This window comes from Neoarius graeffei, chromosome 6, assembly GCF_027579695.1.
Source record: "Neoarius graeffei isolate fNeoGra1 chromosome 6, fNeoGra1.pri, whole genome shotgun sequence".
NCBI classification, from domain to species: Eukaryota; Metazoa; Chordata; class Actinopteri; order Siluriformes; family Ariidae; genus Neoarius; species Neoarius graeffei.
In genome coordinates, this window is record NC_083574.1 from 22251921 (window position 1) to 22268437 (window position 16517).

At 38.9% G+C, this 16517-nt stretch overlaps 1 protein-coding gene across 7 annotated transcripts in view; it reads left to right on the forward strand.

Moving 5' to 3' along the window:
* kifc3 (kinesin family member C3) overlaps positions 1-16517 on the forward strand; it is a 111409-nt gene that overhangs the window by 69056 nt on the left and 25836 nt on the right. For 5 of the 7 annotated variants that reach the window (XM_060923426.1, XM_060923422.1, XM_060923425.1 and 2 more), the window contains 7 exons: positions 77-185; positions 6793-6932; positions 11099-11300; positions 11463-11596; positions 12249-12314; positions 13493-13624; positions 13730-13960. In XM_060923426.1, coding sequence (XP_060779409.1) covers positions 104-185; positions 6793-6932; positions 11099-11300; positions 11463-11596; positions 12249-12314; positions 13493-13624; positions 13730-13960 — 987 coding nt within the window. In that variant the 5' untranslated portion in view covers positions 77-103. Of the gene's footprint in view, positions 1-76; positions 186-261; positions 386-6792; positions 6933-11098; positions 11301-11462; positions 11597-12248; positions 12315-13492; positions 13625-13729; positions 13961-16517 lie in introns of those variants that run through there. The other 2 variants (XM_060923424.1, XM_060923428.1) reach the window with 2 other exon arrangements.

Below are 16517 nucleotides of genomic sequence, written 5' to 3' on the forward strand. Positions count from 1 at the left end.
TAAAGCTTGAACCAAGCACTGAGGCAGCACAGTGACTGACTCTCTCTCTCTCTCTCTTGCCACCCCTTTCTGTTAGCGGTACGCTCTGCTTGGCCCGGCGGTCATGTTTGGCACAAGGAAGACATGGGACCTTGGCCACACCCCCTGCCTCCAGGAGCTCTGGAACAAAGACCTCTCGTTGGATGGTGAGTGTGCTCACGTGGTTTTGCTCAAACCAGTATGGTGACATTTTTCCAGATGACAAGTGTGTGTGTGAATGAAAGTGAGCAAGGGTAGGTGTGTGTGTGGTTGGCTAGCTTAGTCGGAGAGGAGTGGAGGATAAGAATGCGACAGAAGGAAAGGATATCAGGCTGAATGAGGGGGAAAGCATTTATACTTATTCGAGGTAAAGCTCTTGCTCTTTAGAGATTGAAGGAGGTTTGTTAAAATGCTAAGGTGTTTTTTTTATTTTTTTGTGCGTATTAATTCATTTGTGTCCTGTGGAGCTGCTGACGTTGGCTGGTACAAAAGAGCTATTAGATAAGAGTCGGTATATGATGTACCAAAACATTTTAACCCATACTGTCATTATGGTGTATAGTTCAGTGCTGTCACATCCTTGTTTTTGGTTCAGATAGCAAGTGTCTTGGCTAATATTCTTCACAGGTGAGCAGGTGAAGGTCAGACTGTTCCTCTAAAACTACTGACTTGTAAGCTACCAAAATTAAAGCAAGTATTGCATATAACCTTCTCAGAGAGGTCACTCCTTCAAGATTGAGACACTGCATTCCAGCTGTATAAACACCCATGTGAGATTAGCATATTGTAAAAATTGCAGATATCGTAAACCATAATTAAGACATTATCACAGTGTGAGAACATCCCATTGGCATGTGCCTTGAGAGAGTGTGATGATGTGCGTTCAAACATGGTCATGTTTACTGCATTAACAAAAAACATTCCATATAAATAGTTCACTCTGGTAGTTTGGAGAGCTCACAGGTCATAGCTCCTCACCTGTGATACACTATTGATGTCTGTCAATCTGGCTGAACCCATGAACGAGCAGCAGTTGAAAAAGTGAAATTTAAGCTGTGTAGGTTTTTTTTTCTTCTTTCTGATATTCAACACATCTAAGGGGAATGGTAATATTCCCAAAAGTGTCATCTTGCCTTTATATCATTTGTAAACCTAAAAGATTTTGGAAAATAATTTCTTGATCCTGCACTCACACCAGCAGCAAGAAGCGACAGCACCCGGAAATCAATCATTTCCAATGATGGCTGGGATGCACTGAGCAATATCGCCTCAGACGAGTCGCCTGGAGACAAAATCGCTGTGACTTGGTGACCTAAAAAAATCTAAGTAAAGTTTAACTTTATGCAAATAAGTGGCAACAGAGTTGAGCAACAGCTAGTCAGAGGGCAGATGTGTTCCTCTTGTATTCTTTCACTCTGATTGTCCTAAACTTTAGTTTCTATAGTTCCAACAGCTAGCATTAGAAACTTGTACAGCAGTCCTTTACGATTATTACTTTACACAATGTGTTATACATTCCCAATAAAATCTTGGCTGAATTCTATAACAATGTGCATTTAAAGTATGTTCTTCATGTGTCGGGTTAATTGATGAAAATCCCCCAACAATATACCTGTGAAAATTACTATGTCCTGCTTATGTCATAAATTGGTTATCCGGAGTCTTGCAGAAAACGCGCTCCCAAACATTCTTCAAAGTGAGCTTAAGGTTAAAATAGTATATTTTTCAGTCCATGAGCACTATTTGTAACTGTCCCATGAGTTTGACTCTATCCGATGCCATCCTTCCATTAGAGATTTTTAGAGATTTTTTTTTCATCATAATAGTAGTCACATTCTGACATTGCTGGAACATTGCTGCTTGTTACCTTTGGCCAACTTTTCAAAAAAAAAAAAGTGTAAAGCTGGCTTTAGTTAGCCATGCTCTGCATAGCAATAATGTGATCAGTACCTAAACCACTTGAATGGCGAGTATCTTGTGTTCACCCCTCCCATGTCGAAAGCATTAAGCAATGGATTCTATTTGACGTCAGTAATCTGCTGTGTTATTGAATTTACCAACCTTCTGAATAGTGTGTGTGTGTGTGTGTGTGTGTGTGTGTGTTTCCTCCATTATTGTTGTTTCTGTAGCCTTTAGCAGAGATTACAGAAAGTTTCAGGTGAAACTGAAATCCGTCTCAATCACTACATTGTTTTGTGTATAGTCAGGGCTTGGTCTCCCCCCCGATAAGACTCCGAAGCCTTGTGCAGTAGATTGAGAAATTGAGACACGTGTGCACATGCAGGTACCCATGTTGGGTTAATGTGTCACTCATAGAAGCCCTTTATCTGTTAACATACTGTGTTTATCACACTGTGCCTGTTTCTACGGTCCCTGGAGGACCTTGAAATTGTTATTGTGGAAATGGATGGACAGGGGACAGCTTGAGAAAGGAAAGGCTGATCAGCACATGATACGAGTACACCTTTTGTTTGTAACATTCTCCATCTTTGAACAAATAGTTTGTCCAGAGCATAAAAGGATTACAAGTTTCCCCATATTTCAGATCATCAGCCAAGATGTGTTTGAAGTTTTCATTTATGCACTGGAGTTACAAGACTAATGTGGATAAGAAGTAAGGGAAATTTTATAAGCACCCAGTTTAGCAAATTCTCACACACTTCCTTGTGCACCCAAACTCAAATGTCACTGGTTAAAATGTATATTGCTAGGTTGTTTAACAGGACCTGTCTGTTACATAGAACTAGATGAACTAAATCTACATTTGTGTAGCTTGTAGATGTCATGACTAGTAGCCTGTATCTACAGTAACCAATTCAGTGTTTCTATATTTACCTGAGAATTACATTTGTAGTAAAGTGAGAGGAGATGAACAGAGTATGTTTGTTAATGGGCTACTCTGATTATCATAGAAAAAGCCAATGAATTGAAGTATGTTAGGTGTACCTAATATCGGTAGGCTATATACATTATTTTTTATTATGTATTTAATAACATAAAATTAAATTTAAGCCCTTGCATTATGCCCCTGGAAACACTGGAAGGGGGGATCCAGATATAGAAACCACAGCACTGTCAGCCTAATGTGTGAATTGTAGCTTTGGCAGTTCCTTAGCTACAGTGATGCTTGAACGTATGTGAACCCTTTAGAATTTTCTATGTTTCTGCATAAATATGACCTAAAACATCAGATTTTCACACAAGTCCTAAAAGTAGATAAAGAGAACCCAGTTAAACAAATGAGACAAAAATATTATACTCGGTTATTTATTTATTTATTGAGGAAAATGATCCAATATTACATATCTGTGAGTGGCAAAAGCATGTGAACCTTTGCTTTCAGTATCTGGTGTGACCCCCCCCTTGTGCAGCAATAACTGCAACTAAATGTTTGTGGTAACTGTTGATCAGTCCTGCACACTGGCTTGGAGAAATTTTAGCCCATTTTTCCGTACAGAACAGCTTCAACTCTGGGATGTTAGTGGGTTTCCTCACATGAACTGCTCGCTTCAGGTCCTTCCACAACATTTCGATTGGATTAAGGTCAGGACTTTGACTTGGCCATTCCAAAACATTAACTTTTATTCTTCTTTAACCATTCTTTGGTAGAACAACTTGTGTGCTTAGGGTCGTTGTCTTGCTGCATGACCCACCTTCTCTTGAGATTCAGTTCATGGACAGATGACCTGACATTTTCCTTTAGAATTCGCTGGTATAATTCAGAATTCATTGTTCCATCAATGATGGCAAGCCGTCCTGGCCCAGATGCAGCAAAACAGGACCAAACCATGATGCTACCACCACCATGTTTCACAGATGGGATAACGTTCTTATGCTGGAATGTAGTGTTTTCCTTCCTCCAAACATAACACTTCTCATTTAAACCAAAAAGTTCTATTTTGGTCTCATCCGTCTACAAAACATTTTTCCAATAGCCTCCTGGCTTGTCCACATGATCTTTAGCAAACTTCAGACGAGCAGCAATGTTCTATTTGGAGAGCAGTGGCTGTCTCCTTGCAACCCTGCCATGCACACCATTGTTGTTCAGTGTTCTGATGGTGGACTCATGAACATTGGCTAATGTGAGAGAGGCCTTCAGTTGCTTAGAAGTTACCCTGGGGTCCTTTGTGACCTCACCGACTATTACACACCTTGCTCTTGGAGTGATCCTTGTTGGTTGACCACTCCTGGGGAGGGTAACAATGGTCTTGAATTTCCTCCATTTGTACACAATCTGTCTGACTGTGGATTGGTGGAGTCCAAACTCTTTAGAGATGGTTTTGTAACCTTTTCCAGCCTGATGAGCATCAACAATGCTTTTTCTGAGGTCCTCAGAAATCTCCTTTGTTCGTGCTATGATGCACTTCCACAAACCTGTGTTGTGAAGATCAGACTTTGATAGAGCCCTGTTCTTTAAATAAAACAGGGTGCCCACTCACACCTGATTGTCATCCCATTGATTGAAAACACCTGACTCTAATTTCACCTTCAAATTAACTGCTACCGTAATCCTGGAGGTTCACATACTTTTGCCACTCACAGATGTGTAATATTGGATCATTTTCCTCAATAAATAAATGACCAAGTATAATATTTTTCTCATTTGTTTAACTGGGTTCTCTTTATCTACTTGTAAGACTTGTGTGAAAATTTGCTGATATTTTAGGTCATATTTAAGTCAAGTCAACTTTGTCAAATATGCTATACATGCTCGACATACAGCACGGATGAAATTTCAGTCCTCTCTGACCCACGGTGCAAACAGGCAATGCAATAAATAAAAAAATAGAATAATTGAAATAAGAATAATTGAAATAAACAATATAAACAGTATAAACACTAGATAAGAACTAGACAGACTAAATAAACAATAAGACATAGGGGCAGACGGTGCAAACAGGCAATGCAATAAATAGAAAATAGAATAATTGAGAATAAACAATACAAACAGTATAAACACTCTAGATAAGAACTAGACATAGACTAAATTCTTTCTCTAAATAAAATCAGGGCTTGAAATTCATTTTTTTTTTTCACCAGCCAGCCGGACTAGTTACCTTCCAAAGTAACTAGCCAAACAGAAAATCAACTTGCCAAAATTGGTTCATGTATGAATTTTACTTTTGTCAAAAATAACACGAGAGTAGTTACCATTGTTCATGACTAATGTGCATTTATTTCAAGACCCGAGTATTTTGATACTGGTTTTTTTTTTTTTTGCACAATTTACAAACTGGCATTTGTTGTTCCACGTCCTCCTCACGATATCCAAAAAAATGCCAGATAACTGACCCCTTACTAGTTCTTTTAGGAACCAATTCATCCGCTTCCATTTTTAATTTGTCGCTGAAATTGACAGAGCTTACACGGTAGCCGATACAACACCAGCGATTGCATGAACTGAGTCAGCACTGTAAACCGAAACTAGAAAATCTTCCCGCAACTTGCGGCAAGTTCCTTTCAGCACCGAGATGTTGCCTGGGATTGGTTGGCGAGTGCGTGACGTTGTTATTGGTTTTTGTTTTGTTTTTTTTAAACCCTTAGGCAGCCTCTCGCGGTACTGCCTGAGGGACAGGGAGAAAAACACCGGAAAAGGTTTTAAACAAACGCATCAAACACGAAACAAACGCAAGTCGGCAGATAACCATAAGATACTCGATAGTTACGATATAATAATTGTATGTATCTCACACAGAATTTTCAGAGATATATCGAGTATATTTGGTATATCGCACAGCCCTAGTCTGAATCTTCGCTTCATATATATTTTTTTATTTTCAACTAGCCAGCCGGGCTGCCTAGTGACAGGAATTACCCGCCAAATGACACATTAAGTCGCCTTGGGCGACCGGGCCACCGTGAATTTGTGTGTGTGTATAAAATGTGTGTGTATGTGTGTGTGTGTGTGTATATATATATATATATATATATATATATATATATATATATATATATATATATATATATATATATATAATTTATTTATTTTTTACACGCACACACACGTGTGTGTGTGTGTGTGTGTGTGTGTATATATATATATATATATATATATATATATATATATATATATATAAATAAATTAGAGCAAAAAAAAGTGTCAAGGGCACTTGAGGTATAGCAGGTAAACATGAAATAAGCAGTATAAACAATAAACTTATAGCTGTTAAGGTGAGGTAGTGCGGAATAGTGCAAATGAGCGAGGTTAAGTGAAATGTGCAGTCCCTGAGTTCAGTGAGTTAATGAACGTTGAGTGTGTGTGTGTGTTTTTATGCAGAAATATAGAAAATTCTAAAGGGTTCATAAACTTTCAAGCACCACTGTACATCACTCGAGTTCATAATTTGCAAAGCTACAGATATGAAGGGGTCTGTTTTTCAGTCCCTCTCACAGTTTTGTTTGCACTTGTGTGCAATATTTCCAAACAACTTTAGTTGGTTCTATTTCCCAAAATATTAACATTAGTCTAATTTAAACCACTGCGACACTGACCAGGCAGTGACTGAGTACGACTGTATAAACACTGGAAGTGCTTGATGTAGGAGCTCTTGTTCTCTGGTCTTTGTCCTTGCTTGTACTTGTATGAAAGTGAAAACTTCCCACTTGCACAATTTTTTTTTTTTTTTTAAACTTGCGTTCCACCATATATGAGGCCCGATGCACACCTCTGGTCTCCAGCAAGCTTTCATTAAATATGAAAGAAAATTGTGGCTCCCTATTCTGTATTTGTATCTGGCTACATCCCAATTATATACTGTGTGTGGGTGTGTTCAGCAAGCTCAGTGGATTTCCTGATCAGCGATGGTGAGGAGGAAAGCTCCTTCCTGACGCTGCCCAACTCAGTCCTCCAACGCCGCCGTTTGACCTCAGACCTCTCCGATCCCACCCTCTCCGACCAGCAGCTGCTCATACAGGTAACATTTACATACCTTGAAATCTTGAGCCCGTTTGACTTCTCATACTAGCTGTGCTGTAATAACCTCAGGGAATTTCAGCTTCTCTATTGCTCATTTAACTTCAATCCCATGTTATTAGTCTATTTAAAGAGGAGAGCAAATTTAAATGGGTAAAAGTGTGTTTTGAAAGGGTGTAAGCCTGTTCAAGAGGAGGAGGACAAAATTGTCAAAATTGGTTTCACTATTTCAAATTTTCATAAGATTTACATGTTGCATGTTCTGTTCCGTTTTGGCAAAATGAACCCTGCATGTGCATTTAAATGTAATTTTTTTTTTAATTGTTGTATCAAAGTTTTCTAATAAAATATGAGATTCCTAAAGATGATGTCCAATCCAAGTGAGTGTTGGAAATGTCGTGCACTACTCTGTGGCCACTTTATTAGGTACTTATAGGACATTGAAATGTCTCACAAAGTGTGTGTGTGTGTGTGTGTGTGTGTGTGTGTGTGTGAGAGAGAGACTGTGCCTGCCTGCCTGTATGTGCATTTGTGTGCATGCGTCTGTACTCTGTATGTGTTTGTGTGAGAGAGAGAGTGTGAGTATGAATAGGAATGAGCTGGGCTCTTCGTGCCCAAGTTTCCAGTCTCTTCACTTTACATCTCATGCTCATCCCTGATTGGTCATTGATCACATGCTCCCCAGCTGTGTTCATGTTTCTGAGCGGTTGATGTTTTTCCTTTGAACATGGAGTGGCTTTATGATCAAACACAAAAGCTTTGACGTGGGACGCTCATGCATGTGTCACAACTGTGTACTTGGCCTGCAGTGTTGATGTTCAGTCGGGCTCAGTTTATAATGTTAACACATAGCAAAACAAATTTCTTTCTTGAATTTGACGTACCATCCAGCTAACTCAACTCTACAGTACACTCCAACTCAGTCAGGTAGATTAGAGAGCTGGCATGTGTGAGTATATTTGACACTTTCAGTTATGCAATTAAAGTTTCTGATTCAGAACTAAACATGACTGACTTCCAGTGAAGTGCTGCTGTGTTTTAGTATTGTGCTGCTCTGTGTCTTCATCGTCTTCCTCTTCTTTTGTTTCCATAGTCTCTGTTGTTCTTAAGGTACTATATAATATTATGCCACACTTGAAGTCTCAAATTTGATTAGTCCAAAGGTGTTGCTTAATTTTCTGTAACAGCAGCTCTGACAATAGTACTTATTAATTTAAATGATAAGTTTATATTAATGCATTCTAATGCCCAGGAATCTGTATGGTGGACTCCATCCAAACTGCATAAATTAAGCCTAATAAGTTTTAAAGTGTTATTTAACAAAGAAAAATGTATAATTGTTTATATTGTGAAGTTTTCTGTTAACATTCGGGGAAGGAGTCTCCAGTGTCAGAACTTTGTAACAGTCAGTAAGATTTCCACCATAGGAAAGTCTTTCAGGACAGATGAGTTTGCACTTTCTTGTTTCTCTATAATTTCACAATCTGCTTTTTTTGTCTTACACAGACACAGAACTGAGGCTGATTGTACTTGTTGGCAAATCAATATGGTGTAGAGAGAGTAAATCGCTTCAGTCCAAGCTTTGGGGTGATAACAGGAACTCCGTGTCACCTCAGACCTCATCACACCACTCTTGCATGGATCACTTTTGTATAACAGCATGCTGCTTCATGTTCTGTTCCTTACACACTTGATAGTAAAGCCTTGCAGTTCACTTTATAGCTTTTCTTTGTCTGATCATTGCCACTATGGCAATAAAGTCTTCTACCCAGATAACCTTTCCCTAACTCTCTTTCTCAAATCAGTTTTCAGGGACCCTGGGTAGTCTACACTGTTGATCTCTTAATATTCTTACATAAAGCTCCTAAGAATAATAAAGAACTGGGACTTGTGTTTTGTCCAAGCTTGAGAAACACCACCGCCTGATTGGCACTCACGTTTTGTCTCTTGACTCTCCCTGCACCGTCTCACCTGTACAGAAAGTCACATGGTCCCATTTCAGGTCGTCCACTAACATTCCCTTCTCACTCTTTGTGTTTAGCTGTGAGCTCTCTTTGTCCTCTCTGTGATTCTCTCCACAGAGAACGTTCTCTATAGTGCTGCTCTTTGCGAGTCAACTCTGCTAGTTTAGCTGTGTGTAAATGTGCTTGATGTTTTGTTTGATAGTTGCAAGCATCTCATTTTCTCCTTTTTTTTTAAATGACTTTTTAAAGTATAGAATGAAGCAGTTATGCAGTGATCGGACATGTGAGACTGTTTCATGTTTTCATTTGTCCCAATTTGGTGACCTGCCTCCAGCTAGTTCTCCCCATACAATATCGTACAAAAGCTATCAACTAGGCAGGTAAAGGCTAGCACATGCCTGCCGAGACATATAAAGCCAGCCAGATGCATGTTTTAGAACTGCTGCTCATGCTGCATCACAGGACAGAGTAATGCACTCTGAGGAAAGTGTTATTCCTCTTCGAACTCAACATTCAGGAAAAAGCAAACAGGTTGAGGATATTATGTTGCCATCTGCTTGCTTTTTCCTGAATGTTTAACATAATTTTGTGTTCATGATGTGTTATGATAGCATCATTAAAGAATTGTTTTGTTTGGAATTGAATGTGGGTTTTGTTTAAGATTCTTGTAGATCTTGTCAAGTGTATTAAAGATCCCTGAAGATCTTGGCAGGAATTTAAAAGATCCTTGAAGATCTTGGCAAGAAAATTGAAGATCCTTGAAGATCTTGGCAAGAAGTTAAAAGATCTTTGTAGATCCTTGAAGATCTTTTTGAGGATCTTTGTTGAGATCCTTAACAGGATCCTCAAAGACCATCACAAAGAACTTTACGGATCCTTGAAGATCCTTGAAAGATTTTCACCAGGGATATTTCAGAGTTTTTGTATTTACTGTATACACATCTTGTTGTTTGTTAGTTCCTATGAGAGGCCAACTTTGCATTTTTAGGCCATCACTCATGAGAACATGTCCCCAAAAGCAAACCGCTCCGGTTATGGAAAGCATTACTGCATCCAGATGTTCACTTCAGAGAGGTTCCACTGTATTTTGTAAGATCCATGGACTATAAATTTGATTTCCGCTGCTTTCTTGATCTTGAGATGCATGCAAATGTCTTGTGAAGATCTTGAAAATATCCTAAAAAGAACTTGATCCTTTCAAGATCTTTGAAACCTTGAAAATTATGAAAGATTCTTTCAAAGATCCTTTTAAGATGTTGGCTATTCAGGATTCCATGGTATATCCTTATCCAATTCTTATGAATCATAATTATGTAAGTTTCAATCTATTGCTATCCTTGCCAATTTCGTTGAATTAGGATCTTTTTTTTTTTTTTTAATTGAAAGCTCCTCATTAGATCCTCGATGCTCTTAAAGGATCCTAACAAAGATCTCATAGAGACCTTGACAAGGATCCTTACAAGATCCTGATTAAATCCTTGAGGATTCCAGTTAAGCTCTTAAAAGGATCCTTTTCAAAATCTTAAAGATCTTTGAAGGATCCTTGTTAAATCTTTGAGGATCTTGGAGGAACTTTTCAGTGATCTTGTGAAGATTTTGACAAAGATCCTGATCTTAACAAGATCCTTAGAAGGATCCTTGTAATATCTTTGAAAGGTCCTCAAGGATTCAACAAGGATCTTAAAGGATCCTTGCAAAGATCCTTGCGAGGATCATTATGAGGATCTTTATAGGATCCTAAAAAGATCTTTGTCAAATCCTTGAGGATCTTTACAAATGATTTTGCATATGAAGTTCTTTGAAGATCTTTCTAAGATCCTTATCGTTAAGGATCTTTGGCAGGTCTTTGACAATCCTCAGGGATCCTTAAAGAGCTTGTGAGGCTTTTCACCAAGGAGTGTTACTCTGATTTTCTTTCATTGGCTCCTGACCACAGATGACTGTGGCATCATTGGGATTTGAACGTACAATTGAAAGATACTTTTAAAGCAGCCAATAGTTGCAGTGGGAAAGTGATACTTGATCACATCAGCCAATTTATTAACTATATGGATGTTTGAATATTGAAATTAAGCAGAAGTCTCATCCCTAGTATTGATGTGATACGAAGTAGGACAATGATTTGAGAGTTGCACAATATTGCTGAATATATACATCACTGAAGAGAATGTAATATAACCATTTTGTGTTGTCTGCTTCACAGGCACTGCAAGAGAAAGTGTGCGAGTTCCAAGCTCGTTTGCATAACGAAGACGCCACCGACAGGCGGCGTCTACAGCGATTACACACACCGCAGATCAGTCAAGACCACCAGACCAAATCAGACACAAGTCAAGGGCATCCACTCTCCAATCAAGAGATTCCTGAGCAGGACAGCCAGCTAAGCCAAGGTGACTTCAACACGAGTAAGTGAACTAGTGCATGATTGTGTATAATCTGTAGTGGAGCAGAGAGGTGAGAAGTGATCTTGTTGCATTCACTGACTCTTTGACGTGTGTGTGTGTGTGTGTGTGTGTGTGTGTGTGTGTGTGTGTGTGTGTGTGTGTGTGTGTGTGTGTGTTTTATAGGTTTAAGGCGATTGAGTGCAGGATCTCCACGTCCGCAGGATTATCCTGATATTGCTACAGAGAGGAAAGTTCACGCGCAACCTCGGCATAAAGAAGTGCACCAGCTTGCTCTCATTACAGGGTTACACACACAGGTGAACACACCAGTGCACACTCGGCAGGCATGTGCTGGTAATAAAAGTTTGTCAGTTATATGTCCTGGCATAATAATAATATAAACATAAATTTGTGCACCAGTATTATTATGGGACATCTTTCATTATGGAATGCAGTTCATGGAACATTTGTGTGAAGTTTGTTGGCTTAAATAAAAGAACAATTTTCGTTTTGAACTGTCTTGACACTTGTACCAAAAAATCTAGCTGACAGTTATAGCTAACTAGCTACTCTGGGCTAGAGATTTATGTACCATGCAATGTTGGTTAACTAAATCTAACTAAGGCAGTAAATTCCTCTGAATGTATATAAATACAGCTAGAATGTAATGGATCATTATAATTATTGGACAAGAAACGCATTACATTACATTCTAGTTTTAAGGTATTTCTCAGTCAGCACACTGTTTAGTATATCTTTTGCCATATGTTGCAAAGAATCATTGAATGCTTGTATATTGAACGGTGTTATGGTCATTAGGGTCATGCTACTCTAAAGTGTCTAACAATTTAGTGGGTAGTTATTGGAACACTCGCACACCTGATGTACTAGTACACACACATCGTATTGTTTGTTGGTGGTAAAGTAACCAGTAAAACTGTGTGGTGTTTGTATGCCTGTTCCTCTCAGATTGAGGAGCTGGAGAAGAAACTGGTGGACCGGACTCGGGAGGTGGAGAGACTGCGCTCTGAGCTGGTAAATAAGACTTGGGCTGTATTGACACTAGAAGCTAGATAGGAGCCGAAAGTTCTGAAAGACTAGAGAACGGAGAAACAGTCCTGTTTTGTACATGTTTGGCATTGAATTGAGAGAACCTTGTTCCTGTCACAAAAATCATAGCTTCTTGTTATGCATTGCCACAAGAAATGACTGACTGCCCATCATTCATTCACTATTATGAATGCAAGATTTATGTAATTTATAGAAACTGCACAAATTGTTAGCTAAAAGAAACAACTTCACACTCTTTGCTTCTCAGGCTTGTGCATCACACTGCAGCTTATCAGTCAGGAGAGGTAGTCAAAAGCATGAATCTCATCTCGGGCATTATATCTAAACTATTTCACTATTTTGATTAGATGCATGCAAGATATTGCGTCCCATAAATAACTGCTAGCAAATTGTTTAGTCACTTTCATATATTGCATTTTGTATTGTATAACATGCAAATATCTGTAAATAGTGTAAGCATGCATTGCCATTGTATATGATCTCTCAAACATCTATAAATCACCGGAGTTACCTTTTAATCATGACCAATCTGAGCCAACACAGTCTGTTTTTCATATTTTTTTTAAAAATATCATACTGATGTTCGACAGTATACTCACCCAAATTTATCCTGATACTCATTTAATTCTTTTAATGACAGAGTTCAGAATATTTGGTAAGGTATTCTGGTAGAGGTCAAAGTATATGCTCAGATCTCAAACTGAAAACGAGGGGGGGATGATATGAACAGCCACTATCCAACCAATAAGGACAAGCTTGACGTCTTCACTTGTTTGTCAATTACTTTGTCAGTCAAGACCGCGCCTTCTTTAATACCAGTGTGCAGGCTCCTAGCTGAGGCAGCTCACTCGTTTTTGTTTGAATTTTGAATTTCAAAACAGCTAGCTTCAGATAACATTTGTGATCATCACGGACTATAATGTTAACCCTAAAAGGAGAGGTTTCCTTAAGATAAGGTGATTTTCAGGACTGTAGTAACAGTGAGTCCGGTGTCTACATTCAGTTTTTGTCATTTATTTTCTGTTCGTTTTTATCTGTGAGAGCTGAGATGCTCCCTGCCACACTTTGAGACTGAGCCTGACCTAGTTTACATACCACAGCAGCACAGTCTTTCAACTGTGTGTGTGTGTGTGTGTGTGTAGGGGGCGACAGACCTGGAGAAGCAGCTGGAGCTCCTGGAGAGCGAGAATCAGCGGCTCAGACAGGAGCTTAAGTCCAGCAGCATCCATGAGCCTACACACACCTGCTCCACCTCCACCTGTCCTCACAGCCGGGTAACACCACACACACAGTTGCCCTCACAGCCAGATCAGACTGCAGTAAGATGCATAAATGTGGTCTGTTCCCTGTCTCGCTTCATTCTCTTGTGTGTGTCTCAGGAGGCAACATCCCTACGAGGGGCACTCTCCTTACGTGAGGACCGCTGTAAGGAATATGAGCGGCACATGGCCAAACTTGAGCATCAGCTTGGTGAGAGAACGAGCACAGTGGACGAGCTGCACGTGCGACTGGAGGAGGCATTACAGAGCCGAGACAAGCTTCAGGAGCAGCTCACACAGACGGAGGAAATCCTGCAGCGGCACAGTACAGCAGCGCCATCTCAGGCCATGGTCAGAACTAAACACACTCGATCACAATGCCTGTCTGTCTGCCTTCAGCATTTATGTTCACTTTTATGTAAGGTGGCAAACAAATCATAATGACAAGTGGACTAAAAAATAGATATTTCAGTTAGTGAGCATTTTGGAAAACTGAAAGCCTATCTTTACTGTAAGTAATATTGTGTGTTGGGCTCATTTTCACCCAATCTATCGGAAAGCAATCTGGGTAAGTCCAAGCCAAAAAGACCCAATATATAGAAAATTGGTTGCAGCAATATTTTTATTTTAATGGTGGAAGCTACTGATGAAAATATGTAAATCCTAAGTTTTATTCTTTTTTTTATTTATGCCATTTTGAAAAATTACTAAATTAGACTAGAATGTACCCCCTTAATCCTCGCCAGGGATTTTTGGGATTTTAAATGCATTTTTCTTAGCTTCTCGGCTACACAGAGGTTTGAAGTTTGGTAAATGAACTCTCTCTACATGTTGCTAATCTGGTAGGAAAACATAGAGCCATCTATCTAGAAAATCCTGGTCATAGGTACTTCCTAAAAATGCTAAAAATGAAGAAAAACGCACTCGCGAGTGGGGTTTAGGGCTCTAAAAATACTAGAAAGCAAATGTATTCATCTCCTATCACTACCTGGTCTTATTCTAAACCAGATTGCCTGGTCACTTGTATAATGGGAGCTCTCTAGATGGACTATTTACAGAAATATGGCAGATTCAGTTACATACCCCACAAAAAGTATCATATCTAAGACCCTGAATGGAAGTGTAGCAGCGGTCTGCAACTTGGTAAATAGTTTCATTAATTCAATCACTATAAACATGTGAAGTGTCATCTTATTTGTGCATCATTCTCTTTTGTCAATCCCAAATCATCCATTTTTAATGCCCTTGAATTTGTGTATTTAGATGAAAACAGGAAGGAAATATCACATAAAAAGTTATATAAATTGTATACATGTATTTTTAAAATATAGTCTCTGTCAGAAATGCAACTGTAAACAGACAATACACCCAATATCAGTCATGACAAACATATGAATAGGAGAGTGCTGCATCTGTGATCTTAAATTACTTTTTCATGGTCAAGTATATAGTTATTTGTTAACTGTAGAGTACATGTAACAGCAAAAACAAATTCGAGGGCATTAAAAATGGATGATTTGGGATTGACAAAAGAGAATGATGCACAAATAAGATGACACTTCACATGTTTGTAGTAATGGAATTAATGTAACTGTTTACCAAGTTGCAGACCTGTACTACCTGTGCTTCATTTCCATTCAGGGTCTTAGATATGATACTTTTTGTGGGGTATGTAACTGAATCTGCCATATTTCTGTAAATACTCTATTTAGAGAGCTCCCATTGTATAAGTGACCGGGCAATCTGGTTTACAATAAGACCAGGTCATGATACGAGATGAATACATTTGTTTTCTAGTATTTTTAGGGTCCCAAACCCCACTCGCGAGTGTTTTTCTTTTTTTTCTTAATTTTTAGCATTTTTAGGAAGTAGCTATGGGCAGGATTTTCTAGATAGAAGGCTCTATGTTTTTCTTCCAACATATAGCAACATATAGAGAGTTAATTTACCAAATTTCAAACCTCTGTGTAGCCTAGAAGCTGAGAAAAATGCATTTAAAACCCCAAAAATACCTGGCGAGGATTTAGGGGGTACATTCTGGTCTAATTTCAGTAATTTTCAAAATGACCTAGTTCAGAGATTCTCAAACTGTGGTACGCGTACCACTAGTGGTACGCGGGCTCCATTCTAGTGGTACGCCAAAGAATCACTTAATTAAATATAAATTTACAACCCCGATTCCAAAAAAGTTGGGACAAAGTACAAATTTTACAAATTTAAAAAATTTACAAATCTCAAAAACTGATATTGTATTCACAATAGAACATAGACAACATATCAAATGTCGAAAGTGAGACATTTTGAAATTTCATGCCAAATATTGGCTCATTTGAAATTTCATGGCAGCAACACATCTCAAAAAAGTTGGGACAGGAGCAATAAGAGGCTGGAAAAGTTAAAGGTACAAAAAAGGAACAGCTGGAGGACCAAATTGCAACTCATTAGGTCAATTGGCAATAGGTCATTAACATGACTGGGTATAAAAAGAGCATCTTGGAGTGGCAGCGGCTCTCAGAAGTAAAGATGGGAAGAGGATCACCAATCCCCCTAATTCTGCACCGACAAATAGTGGAGCAATATCAGAAAGGAGTTCGACAGTGTAAATTTGCAAAGAGTTTGAACATATCATCATCTACAGTGCATAATATCATCAAAAGATTCAGAGAATCTGGAAGAATCTCTGTCCGTAAGGGTCAAGGCTGGAAAACCATACTGGGTGCCCGTGATCTTCAGGCCCTTAGACGGCACTGCATCACATACAGGCATGCTTCTGTATTGGAAATCACAAAATGGGCTCAGGAATATTTCCAGAGAACATTATCTGTGAACACAATTCACCGTGCCATCCGCTGTTGCCAGCTAAAACTCTATAGTTCAAAGAAGAAGCTGTATCTAAACATGATCCAGA